At 41.9% G+C, this 25272-nt stretch overlaps 1 protein-coding gene across 2 annotated transcripts in view; it reads right to left on the bottom strand.

Moving 5' to 3' along the window:
- Positions 1 to 25272, bottom strand: part of IQCA1 (IQ motif containing with AAA domain 1) — a 109195-nt gene that overhangs the window by 69205 nt on the left and 14718 nt on the right. For both annotated transcript variants that reach the window (XM_063341289.1, XM_063341288.1), the window contains exons 3-6: positions 24376 to 24489; positions 22882 to 23070; positions 22080 to 22151; positions 10442 to 10629 (exon numbers count right to left, since the gene is read on the bottom strand). In XM_063341289.1, the coding sequence (XP_063197359.1) occupies positions 10442 to 10629; positions 22080 to 22151; positions 22882 to 23070; positions 24376 to 24489 (563 nt within the window). The remainder of the gene's footprint in view (positions 1 to 10441; positions 10630 to 22079; positions 22152 to 22881; positions 23071 to 24375; positions 24490 to 25272) is intronic.

Below are 25272 nucleotides of genomic sequence, written 5' to 3'. Positions count from 1 at the left end.
AACCAAGAATAGATCAGATGGCACAGCGGACCCCACTGGGCCAAGGTACGTTTCGAGCTGGATTACTGGAACAGAAACCATCTCTGAGGTGAAAATCAAGGCCTAGCTACCAACGTTAAACACCCCATTTGTCTGTTCCTGCCTTCAGAAATCCCGTCTGCTGCATTAGGACTCTGCTAGGGAAGGGAATAAAGAAAGTGCTGTGTGGGAGAACCGCAACCTAACCCACACCCATTGAATAGGGCACACTACTGCAGGATTTTCCAGGAAAAAAACCCCAATTCAGTCTTTAAAACATGTAGAGCTGTATTATAATAAGCTGCTGGCAAGTCTGAGTCCCTGAATGTAATTGATGTTTGTGTCTGTGTAAGTATCTATGACAACAAATAAATCGCATGTTTGGGAAGTGTCCTTGAGTGAATATCGGTGGGGGGTTGGTTGCATTATGCTGGTAACACTTAGCATTTTCAGACTTTTAATTCCTAAGTATTACTATAGATGGGTATGAGTACTTTAGAAAAATGAACTAATTAGTTACAAGATTTTTTTTTTCTTCTTTGCAAGTGGGACCGACTCCGAGTAATGCTATTTATTTAAGCTGATTCCAGACTTCTAGACATCTAAAGGAGTGAATATTTTTAGGAGCTTTAATGCTAAGCAGGAGGCTTGGACTCAAGGTCAATGGGCTGTGGGTCACTTTCAGCCATTTCAGGAAGGCAGAAAAGCGGATCTAACAAAAATTTGTCAGTGTTACTGTTGTAGTGCTACAAAAAGTAAAAAGCAAACGAAGTCGGGAAGTCATCCTACAGAACAGAGCTCAGGATGAGCATGTCTGTAAGAACGGGGCTCGAAATGACAAGCAGGACAGCACAGAGCAACTTGCTCTGTACTAAGACAAGGTCCTCTTATTTTTCCTTGCTGAAGAGCAGCTGTACCACCAAATTTGCGCACTGAGGCTCTTCTGCTCAGACTTGATGATCTTAACGGTCTTTCCAACATAAATGATTCCTTGATTGCTTTGGCCTTGCTCACTGCATCCGTTTTACTCCTATGTTATACTGTGCTCTCAAGCGTGAGAGTGAGAGAATAGAGAGGCGTCCTGTTTGTCCATGCAGAACTGCACCTATGGCTGTCTCCACCCCACACTGCCTAACTTGCTGAAACTGGCCTGTAATGGGGAGGCTATGGATCCCAATCAAATATTTGAAAAAGTTATGCACCTAAAATGGCACTCAGAAAGCCCAGTCACTGGCAGCACTGGGGGGGAGGTGGTGCAAGACCTGCTTCCTCTCATCTGTTGCTGCCTTATCTGGGGCTTCATGGGGGATGTCTCTCACGTGTCTTCATGTATCTGCTGGCTGTGGTTCCTCTTGCATTCTAACCTCTCATGATTAACCTTATCCTGGCTCTTGTCTTATGTGAGCAGCTGTGCACGCTCTGCAGTGCACTGGGCAGGGCTTGACAGCACCAACCCAGCTGTGCTCATTTTCCAGTTCTGGTTTTAGTACTTCCCCGGTGTCACGGCTTGACACTATCCATTACAAAGCTCTGTTTCTCAGTGGATCACAGGTTTGTCAAGGTATTAACCATTTGGGCTGAAAGTTTAGATGTTCCATATTCAACTTAGGATATACAGGTTTGAAAATACTGGCTCGTGTGATTCAGGTTTTTCCTGATTTCCTAATTTTGCTTATGCTAAATAAAAGAGAATGTCTAATTGGATCTGCCCTTTTGCTCCCAAGATTTAGAAAAAGAAGTTGCAACTTGCCTTTGGTCTACAGTCACCAGAGTGGTCAGAGCTTTACAGTTGAAAACTGCAGAGACAGAAACCGGGACTGGAAATGGGGTGGGGAAAAGGTTAAGTCTTTCTGGGCAAAGTAATTTAGAAGCAAGCAGGTTGAGGAGAAGAGTGGAGGAGGAAAGACTGGTTTGAAGAAGAACCATGCTCATTATGGCTTTGCTAATGTGCGACTGTTCAGATCTGAACGAGCTTTTAATGCGGCTAATGCATAATTTGCATGCAAGCACGGCAAGAGGTGTGCAATGCAAATCACGCCTGATGAACAGATGAATATGGGCTTGCAGATACTTGAAGTTCTGAACATTCCTGCGAGATGAGGCTGAGGAAAAGCCCCATCACAGGCAGAAAGCCTATGATTGAGTCTTTCATCACAAAAGCAGCTACTATATTTTTCTGTACAACTCAGGGGTTGGTACGGGGACCGGCGCTGTTTAACATCTTTGTCGGTGAGGTGGACAGTGGGACTGAGTGCACCTTCAGCAAGTTTGCTGGAAGGGAATAGTAGCATTTGGAAAGCTGGTGAAGATGTGCTGATGTGCAGCGCTGGTGAACTTGGTGATGAAATCATAGTTCACGAGGATGAATTATGTTGACAAACCCCTTGGGAATCTTGATTTGCACTGGAGATATTTTAAGAATCTTCTTTTTGTTCTGTAATTATTTCAAACTTTTGATAGTTCAGTGAGCAAAACTAAACATCAGCAGCAGAGTCCTTTGCATACATTTTTAATCCTGGTACAGAAGCGGCAATCACAAATTGAAGTGTAAATTCAAGGAGCCTTACAAAACTGGAAAGGCAACATATTTCAGAGCTTGTGGTGATTTAGAAAGCAGAACTAGTGATGTTATCAATGCCTCTCCGGAGGCCTGACACCAGGGTTCAACTGGTCTTACTGTTTCAGATACCCGCCACCAAGATTTATCTGTGTTTCACCAAGTATGAGAAATATATGAACACAGGGGCTTCCGGCTGATCCCCCCAAAAGCCATCAAGCCGCCTCCATTAATGTCAGCACACTCGTAAATTTGAGCATGCACTGAAGTAGGCAACTTCTGGCACTGCACAGAAGCTTCCAGAGGTGTCCCCTACCTCCTGTAAATCCACGGACACCTTATAAAGTAGATTAACTGCAGATGGACTTAATAACAGTTGTCCCTCCTTTGGAATTAGAGGGGTTCACTCTTTTGAAAGAGGACAATGTCCCTGCTTACTGCAGGGGGGTTGGACCAGATGACCTTTAAAGGTCCCTTCCAATCCAACAGATTGTATGATTCTAAGTGGTGTTCCATAAGCAAGGAAGGAGGCCTGAAGGTTTGTGGGGTATTTTGTTTGGTTGCTTTTTTTAAATGGCTGTCAAAGCTAGACAGTTGATTGCAATCAATAGGAAAACAGGTTGCAGAACTGTGGGCTCCACTCCTCCCCACCATACACAAACAATCCTCTTGTTTATGATAACTTATTTTCCCTCTGTTCAAAGAAACCCAGTGGGTTGTTTGCTCTGGTACTCCTCCGGTAAGCCAGCGATGCATTTGCATTCCATTCCCTTGCTCCCTCCAGCCCTAAAGATGTCTGCCAAAATTAGTCAATAGATAACTACTCAGTGGAAGCTTTAAGAATGTGTTAGGAAAGGCCTGAACATTACCCATTAATGTTTACAGCTCCTAATTATGTTAATTAATCAGTCTTAGAGGTTGTCTCACCCAGGAGCCCAAAGGCAGGATTTTAGTTCCCACAGATGCACTTTAAACTAACCAGCTCAGACTCAGTGGCACGGCTGCTTGCAGCGAGGAGCACAGCGTGGTTTAGCTGTCAGAAGATTTATGCAGGGCCCTGGACAGGTTTTGCTGTCAAGAGCATTGTGCTGTCACGGCTGTGGTGTGTTCCAGTCGGATACTGAAGCTAGTTTTGACTGTCTACATGAGGTACAGTCAAACATCTGGGAGCGGGCTGAGCCATGTTCAGGAAGACGGATGTTAAATGGAAGCTGTTCCTGCAGAATGGCCTTTTGGCACGGGAGAACGGCATTCAGAGAGCACTTTGTACCAGCACTAATTGTTATGATACAGAGATTACTGCCTTTGCAAAAGCTGAAGTTGTTAGCTCTGTCACAAAAAAAAAGCAGAGGTGAAACTATTGATAGAAAAACCAGACGTCTCTTCTATCGCTTTCTTGGAAGCTTTGTAAAAGACAGGTCTTGTCCCAATGTGAAATGCCAACTATTCTGTGTCAGTTGATTTAGAGACCAATGGGAATAACCCCTTTGTGGAAGAGATATTTTGGCTTTCTGTCTTTTTTTTTTTTTTTTTTTAAAAAAAAAAGAAATACTATTTTTCAGCTCTTCCTGAGCTTGCTTTCTTCTTTACAGCAGGACTGATGAAAGAACAACATATAAGTCTTGCTAATTAGCCAATATTCATCAAAGGTGCCCGCTCACTGTACCTATTAATATTTCTGTGGTTTTGCAGGAAGACAAAGTGTCCGGGCAGAGGAGGACGCCCAAGCCTGTGCCATCCTCTTTCGGAACTTTGTCTCCACAATTCAGAGCTTGCCTTTTCTCTCCTGAGAAAAATGACAAGACTCAGAATCTACCCGACCCAGCCTGGCTGCAGAATGTGATGCAGAAGAAGCTTCTACTAATTTTATGTTATTTCCTAAAGCATTTAGTTTGTGTAGGCTTTCAGTGCGCAAAATACAAGCGGGTAGGAGAAGATACATTCGACTCCAGTGAAGAGGTAAGGACAGGAGAAAAAGGTGGTGCAGATACAGACCTCCTTCTAATTTAGTTCGGCTCTTCCTTATCTGGTGGAATTAGCAGACAACTCCTCATTTATCCCTGTTTGCAGAATATCCTGATTTCTACGTTGAGCTCACAGGTGCTTCTGGCTGGTAATTTTGGCTCCCGTAGTGGAATGTCGCATACGAGTAGCTTGTGAGCATACGACAAGCCTTTAATGATGACAGGGAAAACAAGTAATGACAATGCGGATTAGGTGGAAGAGAGCAGTTCATCACCCATCTATAAATGACTCCTGTGGGCAGTAACTCCTGGCTGAATATAAAGTACCAGATACCAGAGAGGCATTTTTTCGGGTAGGTTCCTACAGGAGAAATGCCCTTGCAGGGGTGTCGGGAAGAAGGGAATGCATTTTCCAGAGTAATGGGGAATCGGATGGAATGAGGACTGTGATTAAGGGGCTGGTGATGTCTCTGGTTCATTGTGTTCCAAGGATTTCCAGACTGGAGCTCGCTCTTTAAGAGGACTGTCTGCCATAGACATTCATTGCCCTAGAACTGGTTATTAAGAATTTTTCCTATCAGCTGTTTTGTGAACTGTTGCCATACTGTGTAGAGACCTCAATCCATACGCCCTGGTTACCTGGAAGGTGCTTCTGGCGGGTTGAGGGCACGTACAGCGAGCGAGACGGGACTGAAAAACGACACGAGTCCGGATGGGCTTAAAGCAAGGATTCCTGCGAAGCAGAGCTGGGGCGGGACGGGGAGGGGGTGTCGGTGCTCGGCACCGCTGAGGCGTCATCTGTCTCTGTCCTGTTGGCAAGACTTCAGTTGCTGATGGATTGCCTGGCAGCTTTCACACACGTTAACGTTAACTTCATAAAAAGCAGTGTGTACAGAGTGTGAAATGTAATACAGGCAGTGCCTGACACAAATGAATACTTTCCCTATTCTGCGGAGTTTCAGAGCAAAACCTCTCTCCCCATTCATCTTCCTCCTGCCTCCTCCTTCCCCACCCCCCGCTACCTAGGGAGCCTCCTGAACGGGCCTATTGGCAGTAAACTCAGCTCAACAAAACAGTCTGGTGAAAAAGGGAAATATAACACGCTCACTTCCTATTTCTTTCTCCTTTCCTCTGCATCAAAGCCTGGGCTGGCTGTCAGGAATGTTCAAAATGAATAAATAAAGTGCAGGAGCCCCCCCGGCTTCAAGAAGGAGTCTCATTCACTCACCATGAAGCTTGGCCAATTCTTTTCCTGACAGTACTCGAGTCAGCAGGCAGCGCGAGAAGATCATTCAAAGCTAATCAGTAAAGTGTAAACCTATTATGAAAGCACATTTACCCCTCGCCTCCTCCTCCCTCCAGAAAACCAATCCCCAAATCTGTGGGAATAACACATAACGTACATAAAAGTTGCTATTACTTAGATCCCCTGTTATTAGGTCAGCAATGCCACTGATGAAATGCTCCCCAGAGCACTGAGCGGCAGCATATAAATCCTCCAAGAAATTCACAGCATAATTTGTTACAGCTAGAGGGCATAAGATGCATTACAGTAAAGCCTGTGTATCAGACTCTCCCCTGCGATTCTTGAGGCTATCTCTGGTAATAAAAACCTCATCTTGATTTCTTATCCTTTGTATTGATTTCTGTCAGGGAAGACTTTTGTTACACACAGATACTACTCTCTTTTTCTGTATAACAAGGGGATCCTTCTCCCCTTTTCTCCCCACCCCTTTTTAAAATTTATTTTAGGGATGACTCCAAGATTCATGATTTGGGAACTGTTGGTGGGTACAGTGGGTAGAGAGCGGAGAAGACGACGATGACAGATTTTGCATATGCAGCGCAAAAAACCCTAAACGTGAAATCAGAGAAAAAATGTTTCTGGTCTGGAATAGTACAGGAAATTGAAACTAAGCCCCCAGCTATGCAATTGCTATATTTTAATATGGAACGCTGTTGTTAATATAACGGATGGAATCTGTGGGAGTCACAGGATTAAAATCCAGACTCAGATGTATATAATCACAGCAGCTGTTAATTTTGCAACACTTGTACTCCTGCTCTATGAATTATAGAGCTGCCTTGAAAAAAAAAGGGAGGCCTGTAGGTACACTGCATGATGCCTTTTTAAAAAAGCTTTCAAAAAAATTATCTTTCTTTTCTAGTATGGTGCCCAGGGACAAGGTCAAATAGAAATCTAGAAAGCTTTATGTGAATAATTTGCAAGCTCAATCGGAACAGCTCTGTATAAGTCAATACAGATAAACAGAATGATGGATGGTAAGGCTGCAAAATGCATAGTGTTCTATCAAAAACATTTTGTCTTTTCTGCCGTGGGATTACTATAAGCAACCGGTACGTTTTCATTTAATCTGTTCCTTTGGGTTTTTCCTTTATTTTGTTTTTTTTACAACCTATCTTGATGAGAAGCTGTCTGGGGCTTTGAAATGACTGAAGCTATGCATATTCCCTGGTGCAAAGAAAGTGGTAAATATTTATAGCAGTTCCTATAAGTGGAGAAATTTAATACATGCTCAGTGCTTCTGTAATCTAATAGCAGCTGTGCTGAAAGACAATACCTGCTAATTGTATTTCCTATCACATCCTTTTCCAATTGAAGGATAAAGTATAGAAGTTTGGGTTTATTATTTTTTTTTTGGGTAGATACAGTAAAAATTATTCAAAAGAATCTTTGCTCCCCTTTAGCTATCTGTTTATTTAATAGACTATGGAAAACGGTAAACTCTGTCAAAAAGCCTAGTTAAAGAATAATTTATAAACTACATTTAGCCATTGATTTTGTAGACGGGCTTAGTGGAGAGCCAAAATATATCCTGGCAGGTAATAATTAATGTAAGCCTTGATACTTCAGACCTAGCCACTGTTCCGCAGGACACAAGGACACAGCTCCTGATAGTTCTGCAGCATTTCTGACATGCGCCACATGGAAAGCTTGGCTCTGTGTGACACATGTGCTCCCCGTGTGTAGAAACTTGCTGACTTTTTTTTTTTTTTACGTATTTTGGATGCAAGTGAATACGTCTGTGGTGAAAATTATTTCGGTCGCTTAAATAGAGGCCTCCTGCGAAGAGCAGGACGTCAGGCAGCTCGCTTTGACTCCTCTTGGTCCTGTAAATCACTGCATCACTCAGGCAGATTCATATGAAGTGGAAAATCGTGGGTGATGTCCAGCCTTTGCTGAAGCTGATGGCAGCTTTCTCACTGGCTTCACTGGGGACAGAATTTTATCTACCGCTATGCTAAGTCACCAGAATGGCTTTTACCAATGATCTGTCTAGTCACGGCCAAAATGCGCCTTACTGATTTGTAGAGATGATGCTGGGCAGTTAATTTAAAAGCAGAGAGCGACGGGGAGCGTGGTCAAACACGCTGCTCTGCCCGCAGCCTGTCCCTCTGCCTTCAATGGTGACCCCGCACACGCAGTGTTTCTTTAAATGTGCTCTATCAGAATGGTCTGATTTAGCTTAGAACTGCTTTTTGGTTAATTTTTTTTTTTAAAATGTCAGATTGTTTCAGATGGGTGGGTGGAGAAGCAGCTCTGTCTGTGGTTATTCTACAAGGTTGGAGGGGAGCTGTTTTCTCAGTCTCTCGGCTGCAGCAGAACGTGTCTGACTAAAGGCTTGCCTACAAGCAGTAGTGTCGTCAATTAACTGTGTGTGGGTATATCGTAGTCCCATTTAATACAATCGCTTGCTCAGGAAAATCAATCCAAGGTCAGTTAATGTGGTGCTTATATTCAAACATCTGCTTTAATCTTTGTTAATTCTCAAGTCTAGATGAGTTCAATACTACTGAGCCTGACTAGACCAGACAACTTAAAGGTTAGCTAAAGAATTCCTTAGAACTTGTTTAATCACATGTTTACATGCTGGGATACTGACTGTGGCTGCCTATAGCCTTGAAGTCTCACTTCCAGTTGGGCCCCTGGGCGCATCTGGGATATAAACGTAGCAACAAGGTCCCATTTCACTTGTAAGGGCAACTGAGTAAGAAAGCTCAGCACTTACACTCCACCTTACATCTTCAGAGCGTTTCATAGATACGTGAGACCGAGGTTGCTTATACATTAGGTAGCAAGGGTTTTGATGAACTGCTTGTTCAGCCATTCCTCTCCAACTCCCTTGATCGAACGATGGCTTTGGCTTCCTCCAAATGATCCTTTGGCTTGGTCAGGCTCTTGGTTGGCTCTGCTGTTAAGCATCTCCGTGGAATGGATTTTACTTTTAATAATATCTCGTAACTGTCTTTGAAGAGGTTTATGGCTCAGCCTTATTCTCTAGGAAATTGACTGTTCTCTGCTAATCTCCTAAAGAAACATCGTTATTGGTTCACACAGTATTTCAGCTAGTTCTCCTCAAGCTCTAGAGCCAAGTTAATTGGACACGATTGACCTATGTTAGAGAATTACTGTTAGATGAGTAATATTAAGCAAAGGAAACAAGATCTTTCTGTACCTCTGAACACGCTGGGAGTTGCGGGGAGCGGCAGGAAATGGCAGCTCAAGAAGTGTGCAGCCCCGGCCCTAGGAACGGGGTTGATTTAGGGAACGGGGAAGTGCTTTGTAATAACCGAGGTTTGTAAAACCAGCAGTTTTTTCTAAAGGAGAGCTAGATGGGGTAAAAATAGACCAGAGTCTTGAGTGGTTATAAGACGCAAAAGTACAAGAAAGAAGAGAAACAGATCGTGGTAGACCTGTGAGACTGCTATTTTTATGGTTGCTTTTTTTTTTTTTTTTTTTTTAACAAACACTACACTGTCATATAGCTACCAAAACCCGATTAAAGTAGTCAGGGAATAAATAGAGCAGGACTTCATCACAATGCATTTGTATTTCCAAATGGAAACTGCATGCTGAAGGCACGTCCAGCACGCTGAAAAAAGACTGAACGATTAATGGACGTGACACTAGTCCACCAGACAAACGTGAGCCCTGTAACACCACTGAGCAGCTCAAGGCACAAAACCACTGGAATTGTTTTTGCAGAGCAGTTTTCTGCAGAGCAGCTCAAACCTTGCTGCTAAATCCTGGAACTTTTGAGTGCTGCTTCCCAATTTACTTTTCCATACAAACCCACTGGATGGGGTAAATCCTGGAAAAAATTACCTATATCATAAAACCAGTCTATATTCCTTAGTACAAGGCTTGACAGTATTGCCCTACTAAAACTGCCAGTCTCAAAATGTCTTCAGCTAAAGTAAACTTCCTGAAAGAACTATAGGTGTCAGACTGATTTTAAAACCATGTTAAGTATGTGCTCAACTGTGCCGAGACGTCACGTTTTACTGAGATCGGCAGCACTGCTTAAGTGAAATGACATTTAGGGGAGCGTCTTGAAGGTCAGGCCTCAAGCGCTTCAGATTCATATCAGCTGCTGGATAACACCAGCAGCAGGCACCTGGACTGCAGTACCAGTGACGTGATGTGATTTGCTACAGCAAATAATTATACTTCTACCTCACGGAAGATTGCATTCTCTCTCTTTAAACCTTATGCATTCAGACAGGGACAAAAAAAGTCACTGTTCCTAAACTTTAAGTATGCCTCTTATAATGATAAAGCCAAACCCCAAGCTAACATGCAATCTGAACGTATCTCCACTTCAGTGTCTGTGGACCTGATTCTGCAGTCAGTTGTTCAAGGTGACCTCTGAGCCCTGCTGGACTGTGCGAGGAGTGATGTACTATTCTGGTTTCCCCCCCCCCAGTTTAGGAGTCCTGCTGCTCAGGACCTTAGTTCTGCAACTGGTGCAGAGCTAGTTCTGCAGCTGGGACTGGCATCACCACTGTAAAATGGATTTTTGCAATTCGTAAGAACTGCAAAATCAGGCTCCTTGGGGCAAACGGACTTACTGAGGGGCAAGTGCTTATCTCTGCTCACCGGCACTCGATGAAACACTGCCCGATCTGATCTTGGAGAGTTTCCTTGATATCGAGTCCCTCTGTTTCTCTCAGCTTGTCCTTGATGGATACCTCCTCGTGTCTTGCCGGGATCTCACCTTGCAGGGCATTTACTTGCCCAGCGTGCATCTGCGAAATACTCGTTGCCCTTAAATGAGGAGGTAGGCTCTGAAAACAACAAGAGGAGAAAACAAAAGGTACAAATTAAAAGAAACTTAATATAAACTGGAATGCCAGGTTGACAGTGAATCCAAGCTTAAGCCTTAATTTATTTGCAGGAAGCCAGGAAAAAAACCCCTGTGCTCATAAAAAGTGCCTGGATGCACACAATGGTCTATTGTTAGTGTTTCAGTATTAATTAACAACATTGCAATGTACAAAAACAACCCTTCCAGCGTGGGATCCTGGGATCTCAATGAGACAGGTGAGAAAGCTGCTGTTCTGCAAATGCCAACTTTATCCATGTCAGAAGGGTGCCAGAGATTTTTTAATTGAATTTTCAAATGTTTGGACTTCCCATTGGTACTTTTTAATTAGCCAGTATTGTTTTTAATTTGTTCACTTAAATTTTTATATGCACTACTTGGTCAGTGGTTTCCTGGTATTTTGTTGCAGCTGGTCATATTCCTTTAGGAAATTGACTTCCCTTGAGGAACAACAGCAGCAAAAAAAAGAATAAACAAACCCCCAAACAGTGCAATAAAAATCATAGCTCCCCAAGTTTCCCATGATTTGATAACCTTGGCAAGACGGTTTAAAGTCTTACAGTGATTTCTGCTTTGTGATTGATTTTACATGTGTACTTTGAGAGAGAAAAATGAAAGTCTTTCTGGTATGCAAATACAGAAGCATGAAAAATACCATCTGTGTGGGTGGTCTGAAACTTTGCATTTTTTAGCTTGCAACGGCTGATAAAGTTAAGATGTTCCCGGTGTTTTACGAGCTACTACTACCTCCTAAGTGTAGAGAAAAGTATATTTTAAAAATTAACTTGTAAATTAGCTGTGGTTTTTTTGAAATTCTCGAACAAAATATTCTCCACATCCTTGAGAAGTAGTGATTGTATTATCTGATAGCGTATGTCAAATTTAAGAATGGAGAACAGGAGAAAATTTGATTATCTGTTTTTGTGGTATGGTGTTATACTCTTCGAAGTTAGTGCCTATCTGACATATAGGTGGCAGCACACGTGAATACAAGCCTAGGAAAAAGGCCAGTACTATTCCGCTCTGTCCTTCCACCTTCAGAACGTACAGAAATTGTGCTTAAACCGGCACATCTCAGAATAATTTAGTAATACGTTCTCCTTGCTCCGGTGACGTGTTTTCTAGTGTGCTCCAAGTCCTAATTCCAGAGGTCTCCCACAAAGACAAAAAAGCTTCGACCAAAGGTCTGGCCAGCTTATATTTAAGAGCTGTTATTCGGTGTTTTTCCATGCTTCCACCAGGTTCCAAAAATCACTCACAAGTGCCAAGCAAATTTGGTTTCAGAAAGCACACAGCGGGACTGCACGGTATCCAAAGTAAGTGCAGAGGCCCTGTTCAGGAACGCAATTTACTGCCTTCCCCGCATCTGCCATGTGTGACTCGCAGTATGCAAAAGGAATTGGTCAAGGCCACCAGTGAGAAAATATTCAGGAGGAAATAAGAAGAGCAGCGTGCTTTCAAAAGGCGGCTGGACGTGCTCTCTTCCTGAATATCTGACCCAAAATGTTGCCTTTCCCCCTGAGATGTTACCTTCACTCATGTTTCAGTTTCCCCTGAAGCGTTTCCAATTCTTCACCAGCACATATTTTTAAGTACGGCATGACTAATATTAATGCTATTTATTTGTATTTCACCTGGATTTCACCACTGTCTGCCTTACTAATACGAAACGAACCTCAGAATAGCCAGATGTGATGATGCTTTCTCTGGGCTCACGTGGAACCCCGAGGAGGACCCACGAGGCTTGCTTCCCAGACTGAGATCCAGAAACAAGACCCGCTTCCCTCGGGCGGTTTCCCACTCAACTTTTGCTTCACTACAACGATGCTCAAGGGATCGCTTTTCTGAGAAGTTCCCATCGGAGTGCTGCTGCCTAGAGGTATGGGGAGCAGGGCTGCTTCCGAAGAGACGAGCCAGCTAGAGCTAGCATGGCTCTTCCATGTCTTTGTGTACTGCCATAGCACAGCCTGAACAGCCACTGAGAGGACAACCTACGAGATTTCTTAACTAGGTCCTCACCAGGGGAAGGGCTGTTTCATTTAGAAACATGTTTTCCAACGTTTCTTGCTGAAGATAGGTGAGAAGATAAGGGAAAGAAATCTGGGAGCAGAAGAAAGGGACCGAACGAGTATTTCCATGAGCAGAGGTAGCTGCGGTGAATGCTGATGGTGTCTTGCTGGGTGGGCAGCAGTTCTCCCATCCTGTCTCCTTTGGGCAGTGACAGAAGCAATAGTCAAGCCTCGGCACAATGATATCTCCAGCTTTAGTGATGCTGATTTGCAGCCGATGGAGAAAGATAGCCTCCTCTACAGCACACATCTAAACATTTAAGGGTGAAATGCCATGAGATGGCTCACCAGATGAACAGCTTTTGGTGCTGGGAAGGGGCAGTTCCCCCTCTGCCCTAACTGCTGGACGTGTGGTTCCTCCCTTCTCCTGCACAGTCTCTGGCACTCACCTGACAATGTGGTGAACCAGTACAGCTCTCTAAGAAGCGGAAAATAATCCCTTTTATCTCCCCTGGGTTAATTCTCTCTCGGTGTAATGAGGTCCGCAAGCCAGCCAAGGAGGCAACTGAGGCCCAGAGCCATAGCAAGGGAAGGGGTGGGCAGGTGTGGGACCAGAACAACATGGAGAGCAGGATGGCCCCTGCAGCAGCAGACAGGAGAGCTCCTCTTTGCCGTCTCTGAACCTTTCCTCTGCTCAGCTTCCCCTCTGAACTGCTCTCCACTGAGCCCCGAGGGAGCGTTTGATGACCAGCAACTCATCGCCGTGATATACCAGCGTGTATCTCATCAGTACCAAAGCCAGATGAGGTAAGAACTATTTGAACTGGAAAGAACATGCCCACGTGAGCAAGCCCATAAGCAGAAAATTCTTATCTCTAAGTGAATTAATACAGACCATATCTACCCTCAAGTCTGGAGTTGTGAAAGTGGTGTGGACACAGCCCAGGTAGCTCTAAACCAGGTGGCTCAGGTGCTGATGACAACAGGGCTACAGAACGTGCTCTGGTCTGCAAAACCCAGCCGAGCCCTGAGTAAATATTTGTGCAGCTACCGTTCTGAGCATCATACAGTTACCAATATACCTGCTGATACTAGTCTATGAGCTGCACGCAAAGCCCTAAGGCTGACATACAAACATAACCTTGTAGAACAGCTTATGAAAAGAAGGTCTGTTGTATTTTGACCTTTTTTTCCCTTTTTTTTTTTCCAAAGAGTGTTCTACTGCAAGAAAACAAAAGAAACAGGAGCCACTTCTACCAATGAGAGTCCAGTTACCCCCCTTCGCTAACCCCCTAAAGAAAGGAATGAAAGAGGAAGGGAAAGATGGTAAGACTGTATGCTCATTAATATTTTAATGGGATTAATATTTTAATATTAATATTTTCTAAAATAAGGTACATGGAAAAGGGTTTATTTACATGAAAGAAAAAGCCGTTGCTGATGTGAGATGTGCTGTTGCCTGACTGCTTCCATCACTGGGAAAGCAGGGCTGGCTCACACCTAGATGGCCAGATAAGCTGGGGAGGAGGGTAGGTGTTGGAGAGGAGCCCAAAAGATGGATGGACATGGCAGGTACAAAAAGATAATTTATGTGAGCGGGAGTCGGCGCTGCCAGGTAAGCTGTTGTGATGAGCAGCAGAGAGATACGTTAATAACAAATGACATCCTTTGAAGCCGGCCTGGTGGTGGACGGACAGTTGCCAAACCAGGGGCTCCTCCTGTAGTGCAAACTTTGGCAATAACAGGCTCCAGCTCCGATGGGCGAGGGAGAACGCGAAACGAAGAGCAGAGCTGGCTGTGATAAATGAGTCCTGAAGGATTCGTGGCCGACTAATGTGGAACATACGCATCGTGTCCTGTTTATGAGTGAAGACCAGGAGGCCAATGTGTGTCAGGAACTGAAGGCTGGCTTCTGTTCAGGCGGAGGAGGAGGAGGAGGAGGCGGCAAGCGGTGAACGACAGTGAGGAAATCATGCTATGGTTGTCTCAGTAAAACAGTATGGGTGGATGTACAACTTGGGCCGGCTTTCCATTCTGTTACTCTGAAATCGATGCAGTTATGTCAAAAAAAGAAATTGAACTTGAGGAAAAGCAAGGATGAGGAAACATCAAAAGAACTTAGGTGTACACAGGCTAAGTAAAATGGAGGCTATCTTAAAAACTGCTTCCCTGGCCTGTAAGAACTAATCCAAGCGTATTTAAGGGTATGAATGATTAAGGAAAGGAATCGGTTGGTAAAGTACAGGTATGGAATAAGAAGATGAACTACGTAAAATTTGAGTGTGGAAGTGAATTTAGCAACTTACCCCAAAAATAGACGCTTCAGCAGCAGGAGGTGCTGAAGAGATACACCAAAATGTCCAGATGATGTAATTGTGCCATTGTTTTGGCCGTCAGTGTTAGTTCCCTACCATTTGCTGTGCATTTCTGATGCATTTTCATAGAAAATGCTTTTCTTCTTTTGTCAAATAAAAAAGAAAAAAAGACTCCAACTGAGGAAAGAAAATGGAATTCTCAGGCACACAATGGATGGTATGAATTCTTTTAGACTACTGCAACACCTTTAGGAAAAAAAAAAGAAGGCAGCTTTGAAGAGCAAAGGTAATCTGGATTAGAGAATAGTGCTGCTTCTAGCTTTGCAATTTAAGAAAGCCAGTGTGTTAATTTGCTTTATTTTCTCCAGTGTTCTTGTCCTAAACATAAAAGTATATGTCATCCTAAACCTCACCAGCTTCAGAGTTCAAGCCATTCCTAACCCTGCCTTTGCAGCGAGGAGGCAACTGCAAAACCTTGCATCTCAGATTAATCTTCAAGCACTCTTGGGTCTTCAAACAGGGACAGAGCCTATATGACAGCCCAGGTGGAGTTTGTGCTCTCTTGTCAAGGAGTAGACTTCAGAACAAAGTAAGTCTGAACTTTGGTCACCCGACAACACAAGAGAAAATAGGTAGTGAAATAGTAGAAAGGTTGCCGAGACAGACAGACAGTGTGAGAGGTTGGTTTTGAACACCTCCCTGGTGGCCAGCCTTTGACCTGTGCCTTCCAGGATTGCGGATCAACTTTCCATGTGTCCACATGTTTGTTCTGGAGCTCCAAAGAGTTACGCTGAGACGATATGATGACTGCTGCTTTTATAGCCCCCTATACTTAATGTGCACGTTAAGGAAGACAAAAGCCAATTTATTTCTAACATGACTTTTCTCAGCGCCGCTAATGTTTCTGCTTCTGAATCAAAGGGAGGCATTCTACAGTAAGACACTAATAAATAGCTTTTCCTTGGGGGAAGAAGCATTTTCCCATCTTTAAGAAATTTCTTTGGCCACGTGAAATTCAAATTTGTTAACTTGCCCTACAAACAGCAACTCATTTAGAAACAAATTACAAATATTAGATGGAGACAGTGAACTTGATAATGCAATGCTGCCCCATCAGTTGTAAAATAATGCATCTTAATGAAGGCTTCCCATGTGAATAAACCATTATATTTACAAGCTTTTCACAGTTAATGACCCAGAACTGGATAACGAAACTCACATTTTTAGTGTGGTCCTCTGTCAGCAAAAGTATACATATTAATAATTGATGTTGCTGTAAAAATAGGACACAACATGAAGATTCCTGAGTTTGTGGGAAAATAGGACTACATGGTCCATTAACTTAAAATGCTTATCTAATGCTTGATGGGCTTTGTCTTTAAAATCCTTGTTTAAATTAATAAGGCAAAATGGACATTTGTCTAAAAGAGAATTTTATTCCAACTCATCAGTCAGAAGTACGCTGATGAGAGCACTGTTTGAGTCTTCTGTTCTTTACTCCTCCTCCCCCTGCCCTCCCCAAAGGGAATTTAGGTTTCGTGACAGCGGAAGACCCACCAGCAGAAGGAAGGAAGGAGTTGCCTCCACCTTCCCGGTAAGCCAACGCCATGGAAGTCTCTGTACGTTTTCCCTTTTCGACATAGGAACTCGATTGCACGGATTGCTCTTTCCTAGCTTGAAAAGCCTGCCTTTCTGCTTAGTCAGCTCAACAGCTCTTTCCGACGCAGACTGCTTTATTGTTCATTATAAAACACTTAGAGGTGTGCAGGCTGGCTGAGCATGCTTAAGGCTGCAGTTCTACATATAGGAGGCCCCACGCTGTGGAACTAACTGCTCTTCAATTGTTCCATTACGACTACGCTTACAAGGAAAGATAGTCTTCATTTCAATGAAATAAATGCATTTCATTTTTACTTGGCGTTTTAAGGCTAACGTTCGTATTATGCCTGAAAGGTAGATTTACTGCAGCTTTTATTACGGGTACTTAATTTAGGACAGCTTCTTTGCTTAGACCTGAAACAGCACAGCTGAAACACACACTGAATGGTTTTATGGGACTTCTTCGGTGCGTGTTCTGCTACAGACAAGATTGTCCTAAATTGTAATGTGTCAATAGACATACTGGTTGCGTAGCATTTTGCTGTAGATTGCTTACTTTCAGAAACAGTATAGTTTGCTTCTCTGAAGGGCTTTATTTTGTAAGCAAAGTAAGTATTTTTGGTGGTCACTTATTTTCACAAGGAGTGAAAGTGAGGGTTTTTTTCTTTCTTTTTTTTTTTTTTTTGAAGTTTAGACTACACAGCCAAGTAACTCCTTACTAGTAGAATAAAGGAATTTACCACTTAAGTAACTGAGGTCCTGTTCTTTACTCATGACTATTATTCCACTGAATTTTAAACAGTGATCCAAATTCTCTTTGAAAGTTTAATATAGGAGTTAGCTATGCCCTTGCTTTCTCATTTCCTCGATGTACTTTTCTCTGGCTGCAGGAAGAATGTATTTTTAAGAGGTCTCTTGTCTTACGCAGATTGTATTCGTATAGGTTCCATGGTACACAAATGGTGATAGCCACATCAATTATATGGCTGAATCGCTAAATTAGGCACAAAAAAGGAACAACTAAGCAAAATATATTGCATTCATTAAAGCTTCCCTACTATATGATTCACTTCAATGGCTTTGCCAATTAAAGTAATTGTCATATGCACTCAAACAAAGCATTTGTAGTAAGAGGCCTTGTTAGAAAAATATTGAAAATGGCTGTTTTATAGATTTATATTATGTATCTACATATATATAAATATTGACATGCAAACTTTTTAATAAGATAAGAGAAAGAACATTTGAAGTGAAGAAAACATTTATATTCATGACCATATAAGTTTATATAATATTGGTTATGTTTATTTCCAATATTATACCTGGGCATGATGTCAAGCTTCTGCTAAAAATGGCAAATGCGTTTTGGACTCTGAAAGGCATTGTTAGTGTGACTCCAGCCAATGAAAGCCGAATTATTTAGCAGGCTTCTTGCTTCCCAGTGTCTATTTCAAGAATAAGCAAGTTTAAGACTTCTATGGAAAACAGGACAGATTAGATATCGCTGTTTAGATGTATATGGATGCTGGGTGAAATAACCTATAACTTTGTGCTGACATCTAAACGTCATTTAGGCTGCACGTAAAACAAAAGTCATTTTAATCTTATGCTTGATAAAAACAGGCCTGGTGTGTACCACTACTGTAATTAACCACTTTCAAGAGCCGAAGAAATATTTTAAATTTCACTTACTTATGGATTTTGTGGTTTGTTAATTCCCATATAATATTTATTTAGCCATAACCTATAATGTTTACACAGAAGGCTATTCTGGGAAATGCTAATTTTTTTTTTCCTGACTGGATGAAATGAATTATATTTATCAGGAATTCAAAGAACAAGGAATGTTTGCCAGACTGTTTTCTCGGATATAAATAAAAGCATTATCCGAGACAACATGCCTAAATTAGGGTATGTTTAAAAGAGGTAAGAAGGAGAGAAGAGCTTTTTATTTAAAACCGCATATATCCTTTCATGTGAAAAGGATACAGAATAAGGAAGAATGGTGGAAATATTATATGAGAAAATCATAGATCAGCATGTTTTGTGCCACTTGCTCTTTGGTAAGGGCTGAAAATATGGAATAGAAGAGTGTTAGGGGTGTGTAACTGTAAATCAATACATGTATCCGTGAGACAAGAAGGCATTTACGTGTGTACATGTCCAAAGCATACAGGGCTCAGCCCTATAAATTGCTTAGGCATGGAGGGCGCTTGGCTCCAATGGGATTGATTACTTGGGCTCGTTAAGAGAAAACATGAGCAAGGGGATGTCCAGGACTTCATAATACTCCTGCCTCAAAGTTTCAACTGTAGGCTGAGCCCCTAAATTGGGATGGATTTTGCCTTTTCTTTTTGTATTCCTTGTTCCTAGGCTCTTGCCTACCCTTCCATAAATCAGTCTGATTGCAAACTGTTTATCCTAACATTTTATGTTAAAAACGGCTTTTCCTCTTGCCAGTAGCCTGTGTTCTGAGATTTTAAGCATAACTTCCTGCGGGCTCTACCCTGTTAGGAGAGTCTGCTGGTAAGAGCAATGAGTGTGGATCCATTATTAGACTTGGGCTGTTTTGCACCACCCTGAGACAAAGCAGTTGCCAAAAACCTGTTCACACAGCCTCTAACTGTGGTGTTTAATGACAGGGAACTTGTAAACGTCAGAAACAGACAAGTGGAATTATGCACCAGTTTAAAAACTGGAAAGATGGTACATTATAATTGGGCTGTAACGGTAAAATAGTCGGAGCAAGAAGAGACAGGTTTGTTTGGGCTGTACATGCATGTTTTCAAGACAAATTAATGTGGTTTTTCTTTTTTTTTTTTTTTTGGCAACACCAGTGTGGTCGGTGTGGCTTAAACACAGAACTATGCCTGGAACGTTGGTTCTGGTGGTCACGCTGGAGCCGGTGGTAAACAGCATTGTGGCAGCAATGTGAGGAAGATCAGGAAACAGGCCAGGATACAGTTATCAAGATATATGTGCTCTTAGTGAGGCTCGCTTCTCTTTACAAATTAAAGCGGTATTACAAATTGTGATTTATTGGAGATTTAGAAAAACATGTGCTGAGGGAATCATGCTGTTTCTGCAATTAAGCTTTAATAAATAATAATAATAATAATGAGCCTTTACTTTTGAGCCAAGAAAAATCTCTGGAACATAGGCTTCTACTCTGTCATCAAGCAAAAGATGAAACAGAATCAAATTCCAGAAAAGATATATAAATTTTTCTGAAGTAAGCAGACAGTAAAGAAAATAATACTGGATTAAGTAAAAGACTGGACAATTCCTGGTCTTTGTTGCACATACTTCCATATTTTTTTAGGCCAACACAACAGAATTTTTCAAAAAACCCCACATTATTCAGACTTCAAATGGCCTAACTCTTTTCGCAAAGCAGTCTTCATATGAAAATAACATAGACATTTTTAAAATACCTATAATCGTAAGAGAAATTATATTTATTGCAGTAAAAGCCAAGTCTCCTTTGGGATGGACTTGGAGTAATGGATGGCTAGGTCTTCTAATTTATCTAAGTCGTGCAGCATTAGAAAAGCAAATTCAACATATTTACACATGAAGATCTGTGGTCATTTTTTAGAGGGCTGACGTGATCATACATCAAAGGGACTTGACCTTTGGAGCTCACAGCCTATCTATCAGTGTGAACCAATGCCTGCTTGCCACTCGCTTCCTTTGGAGACCATGGAAGGGAAGGCAGGATGAAAAGTAAAAGGGAACCACAAATGGGGAATATAAAAACACTAGCAAGACAAACAGATTTTTTTTATTTAGAGATACCAATTTTTTCCCCTACATCCTTTGATTATATACTTGATAGAGAGTAATGACTCCAAGTGCAGAGTTGCAAACATCAATTCTCTTGCTCCTAAATGCAGGTCAGGAACGAATATGCTACATGTGTTTGGTTTTAATTCCCTTCATCCCTATGATCATATGGATTTCCTCCCCATAAACTAGGCTATTTACATCCTAGTTATCAGTTACTCCTACCATCAGCCATCATGAAAAGAGCGCTTGGCTGTGAACCCTCCAATAACTGACACCAGACTTAGATTTCCTTCCTAAAACTCTAGTTCTAAGACTCGACAGAAAATGTCTTGGGATTTGGTAGGAAACGATTCTTTGTTTTGCTAAAGGTATAATTTCTAATTCATTTTCAGTACATCCCAAATATTCACTATTTCAGGTTCACTCTGGGAATTTTCTTTGTCTTAAACAGAGGCAGAATCATCACCCAAAGCTCTGTTTAGCTATGCTGGCTACATTTACTGTTAATGACGAGCAGAAATTAAAGACAATAATCCGTAAGGGGTTATCTGTGTTTAACATGGCAAAACTTCGGTAAATGTACATGTTATTTCCTAAAGAAAAGATTTTAAGATCACCCTTAACTGATGATGCACGTTTGTCAGGTGTTATGCCATAGGCACAATTAGTTTTCACAAACCTGTAACATAGCTAAGGACAATCCCTTTACTGGGTAAGAAAATCATCCATATTGTCTGGGAGAAGCAGAAAGCACGTTTTAATTCAAAATTAAATGGTTAGTTTATAAAATATCATTTGAGAACTGTAGAACATGGAGGTATTAATAAACCTACCAAACACAGAGCGGCAATGAATGTTTCTGTAATGCGGTGCTTTGGAGCAGCTTTACTAGAAATTGGTGCAAGGGCTGCACTACTGTAGCTGGAGTTGAAGAGAGCTGTGAGGCTTGATGCCCATTAAGTGCCTAATGAAGGCACCTAAAGGATTGGTGGTGGCCAAAGAAAATGTCAGCTGTAAAGAGTTTATCTTCTTGCCAGGAAGGAAGATGTCGGTGGGAGGAGATGTACCTTCTCTGATTATGGAAGGAAAGCAGCCCTTCTTCTGGAAGGCGTGCTTTCATTTTTGTCTTTCACTTCACGCAATCTAACTGACTGTTGACAGCTGTTCACTTCCCTGTACTTTTTCAGTATGATGTGAGGAATATTTTGCTTCTTTCCATGTGGACTTATGGAAATATCGATTTATTAATATGGCAGTTTTAATGTCCCTTTTCCCTGCTCTTGACATACATACACACTGGTTTGCAAAGGGGTGGGAGAAGAAGACTTTGCTGCTTTTAATTCTACTTCGGGAATAAGGCAGCTCAAGCGTCTTGGAATTATGAATTAAAAAAATAAAATTTCCTTGCTCTGTCACGCCTGGGTCAAATTCCCTAGAACCTGGGGCAAATTCTACACCGCCTGTTTCCACATCTGCCATATGCATTGGGCTATGTATATATAGCACACATGCATGCAGCATAAGACAAATTGTGCTACTTTTGTGCCATCTATCATTTCAGTGTTGTTCTGTATTCCTTAGAGACTTCTTTTAAAATAGGAAGAACCTTAGAAATTAATTTCTCATCTTCTGCTAAATTGCAAAAGTCTGAGGAACAAACAGACTGTGGCATTTTATATTCTTTAGGCAGCACTACTTACCATCCCCAGAAATATCATCTCCTCTTCTCTCATTTTCTCTGTTTTCTTGCGCTGGATGTATCCACGCCAAACCTGAATTGTAAACAAAACTCTAATGAGATAAATGGGCCTTGTTACAGCTTCCTTTACTGTGGCAGACACAGGAAAAAACAAATAGAGGAAGGAAAGGCACAATATACAATTGAAACTATTACTCTTTAACAGGTTGCCATCTGCTACTTTTTTTTTTTTTAAAAAAAAAAAACATTCTGAAGTCTGTTATCCCCTCATACTGGTATATCTAGCTTCTAAATACAACATCAGCCGGGTTCAAAAGGTGTTTAGACTTAAAATTTAGACCGAGCTCCTGTTCTCAGGCTGAATTATCTGAATTATTCATGTGTAAGGACTTTTTCTGGAATTTAGCAGTGATCTCCCTTTCTTATCTTTACAAGATATGGAATGAACTCTTTCCCCGGAGATCACAGAAAAAGGCATGAATTCCCTGACATGCACTGGATTCCAGAGGGATGCCAGAAAGAGCAACTGAGGTCATAAAAATCAGAATGGAAAAACAACATGTAGGTTATAAAGTCATCCCACATCGCCAGTGCAGGACTGCTTCCATTGATCTCGCATCTAGGGTCCTGTCTCATGTTGTTAAGTGGTTTAAATGATGTATTTCACCTTGCTAGACACCCTGAAAGCTGTCATTTCACAACGCTTCCCATCCCATAAGCTGTGTTCCTGTCTACTGCTGTCCTTCTGAACAAAACATTGTTATTTGTTTCTACCAGAAGTGTTGTTAAATCAGAGATTTCACCTTTTGAATGCAAGTGGCAGCATCATCTGGACTTGGACCTGTTTGGACCTCATGCTTAGTTTGTCTTTCTCTCTTCTTTTCATGGTAAATTTGCTTCATGAATGCTGCTCGACACCGGCCTTGGCGAGCTCGTTCTGCAACCTGGATTATTTTAATGGCTTCTTCAAATGTCATAGCCTTGACAGGTTTCTTCAACAGCACGGCCAAAAAGGAATGGACAAAGCAAAGCATTAGAGTTCTGTGTGTTGTTAATTGCCTACCTCAGCAAATGAAACAACGAATGAACTTCTTGCAGAAACTTTCTAAGGCAAAAAAATCCCTGTCTGAAACAGCAGAGACTTCTGTCTCAGTGCTATCTTGCAGTATCTTGGAAGTTTGGTATCTTGAGAGATGTTTTTCTGAGGACCTTTAGAAGAAAGTGAACGTGATGCGCTGATGTGTGACAAGGAAAACCTGATGTGGGGAAACAAAAAGGCTTCAAGGTATCATGTGCTGAAACAGAGGATCTCCACAGATCAACATCACACTGTAAGAAGAGCAGAGAATTTCCCAGAGCTTTACTGTGGAGGCCAAGAGGACTGCAGCTGCCCATGGAAGTAGTCTAGCAGAGAGCCTGTGCTCTGTCTCCGCAGGCTGCCTCTGACTGACTGGTGCTGGCTTTTTTCCCTGGAGCCTTCCCACCACTGCTTTGTTGGATCAATCAATACACAGACTTCCCCCACCAGCACAGTTACTGGTGGAGATTTCAATGGTTGGGACAGCGCAGCGGTTTGACTAAGTGGTCTGATGCAGGCTGTCTCTTATGGCTATAACATCTATGAATCCAAGCCAGCTAGATGTGTGGGCACAGTTGTTTATTCCGGGAGGTTAGCAATGGCTGCTTGTAGGCATTGCACCATTTCCCAAAAGTCAAAAGTATATCAAATCCAGAACAGTCTTCACTGGAGTGCTCACGTACTTCTCTGTAATGACTTTTGCTCTGCCAAAACTCAGTTTTCTACTCCTCCTAGCAGCTGCAGCTCTATAGCTACACAGAAGAGACTGCAGTTGCTGTTCAGAGGTTATAAACAACTGAATACTAACAGTTGTGCTGACCTGAACTCGGAGTTTTGCCCATTCCTGGTTCAGAATCCTGGTTCAGTAAAACTTAAGCCCGACTTGATTTCAGTAGGACTAATGATGTGATGAGAGTTAGCTGGACCAATAAAGCACCTACTAAACTTGGCCAAAGTGCTGCCCTTTCTCTGACACTCTCACACACACATAAAGCAGAGTCGATTCATTTCGGTCTTAACCAGACTCGAGATGTGACTGGATATTGTTACACAGGAAAAATTAATCTTACCTTCTATTTGTGCCTTATGTGTAAACAGAATTTTACTTCTGAACTGCTATAAAAATGCTTTTCACTTCAGTGGCTCATGCGTTCAGACATGTGTGGCTATAAACTTAAAAAGTTAGGCACGCTGTTACATAGGTATGCTGTACGCTTACCTCCGTTTGCAATCCAGCATCAAGCAAAATCTGATCAAGGATTTTCTCCCTCTGCTGCAGGACTTCCAGCTTTTCTTTAATGAAATACCTTGGTATAGGTACTTCTACCTCTTCCTAGAGGAAGAAATAGTCATGAGATGCTTTTTTAGAACTGCGTTAAAATCACATTACTTGCTAATTGAACACCTTTACAAAGCAATAAAATTGGACTGGGATTGTTGAATATTTTGGAGTGTTGGGGAATCTGACCTCTGTAACAGCTGCTGAGCTGTTACTTTGCAATTACTTAAGGCCTAATTCAACAAAAACAAATAAATCAACCCAGTTTCTAAACCACGGCAGCCCAGAAATCTTTCTTTTTATAACAGCTCAATTATATTATCAAACTGTTAAAATATTTGGCAGGGTTGCCGGAAATTTGAGCATGATTTCCACTGAATTGAATACCTCTGGTTGTGTGATCATCCCGTTTTTTTTTTTTTTTTAATCAACATGAAAAATAGGTCTGTTCTCTTGCATTTTTCCTTAACCGTTACAAGGAACCAAAGCACAGTTCTGTTCATCTACAGCTATTTCTACAGGTAGACAAACTGTCACTGCCTGTGACTGTGGTATCTCGGTGACTTCTCAAAATCAGGCACGATAAGAAGTGGCCGTCTTTACTTGTTTCCGTCGTTAAAAAGATGTAACTGATTGACATTTCTACCAATTCTTCTCCTGTAGAATTTTACTCGTCGAGAAATGAAAAAAGACACAGATGGGCAGACAAAAAAAAACGCCCCGAAAGTTAAGATGCTGTGGAGTGGCATAACCTGTTCTTCGCATTGTATTGAAGACTGGAGACAATTCTCCAAGAATAATTACTGGTAAGTATATTTCTTTGGGGAGGGGAATGTG

Source organism: Chroicocephalus ridibundus, chromosome 7, assembly GCF_963924245.1.
Source record: "Chroicocephalus ridibundus chromosome 7, bChrRid1.1, whole genome shotgun sequence".
Classification (NCBI taxonomy): domain Eukaryota; kingdom Metazoa; phylum Chordata; class Aves; order Charadriiformes; family Laridae; genus Chroicocephalus; species Chroicocephalus ridibundus.
The sequence above is the reverse complement of the archived record's forward strand: the minus strand, read 5'-3'. Positions and strand labels throughout refer to the sequence as shown.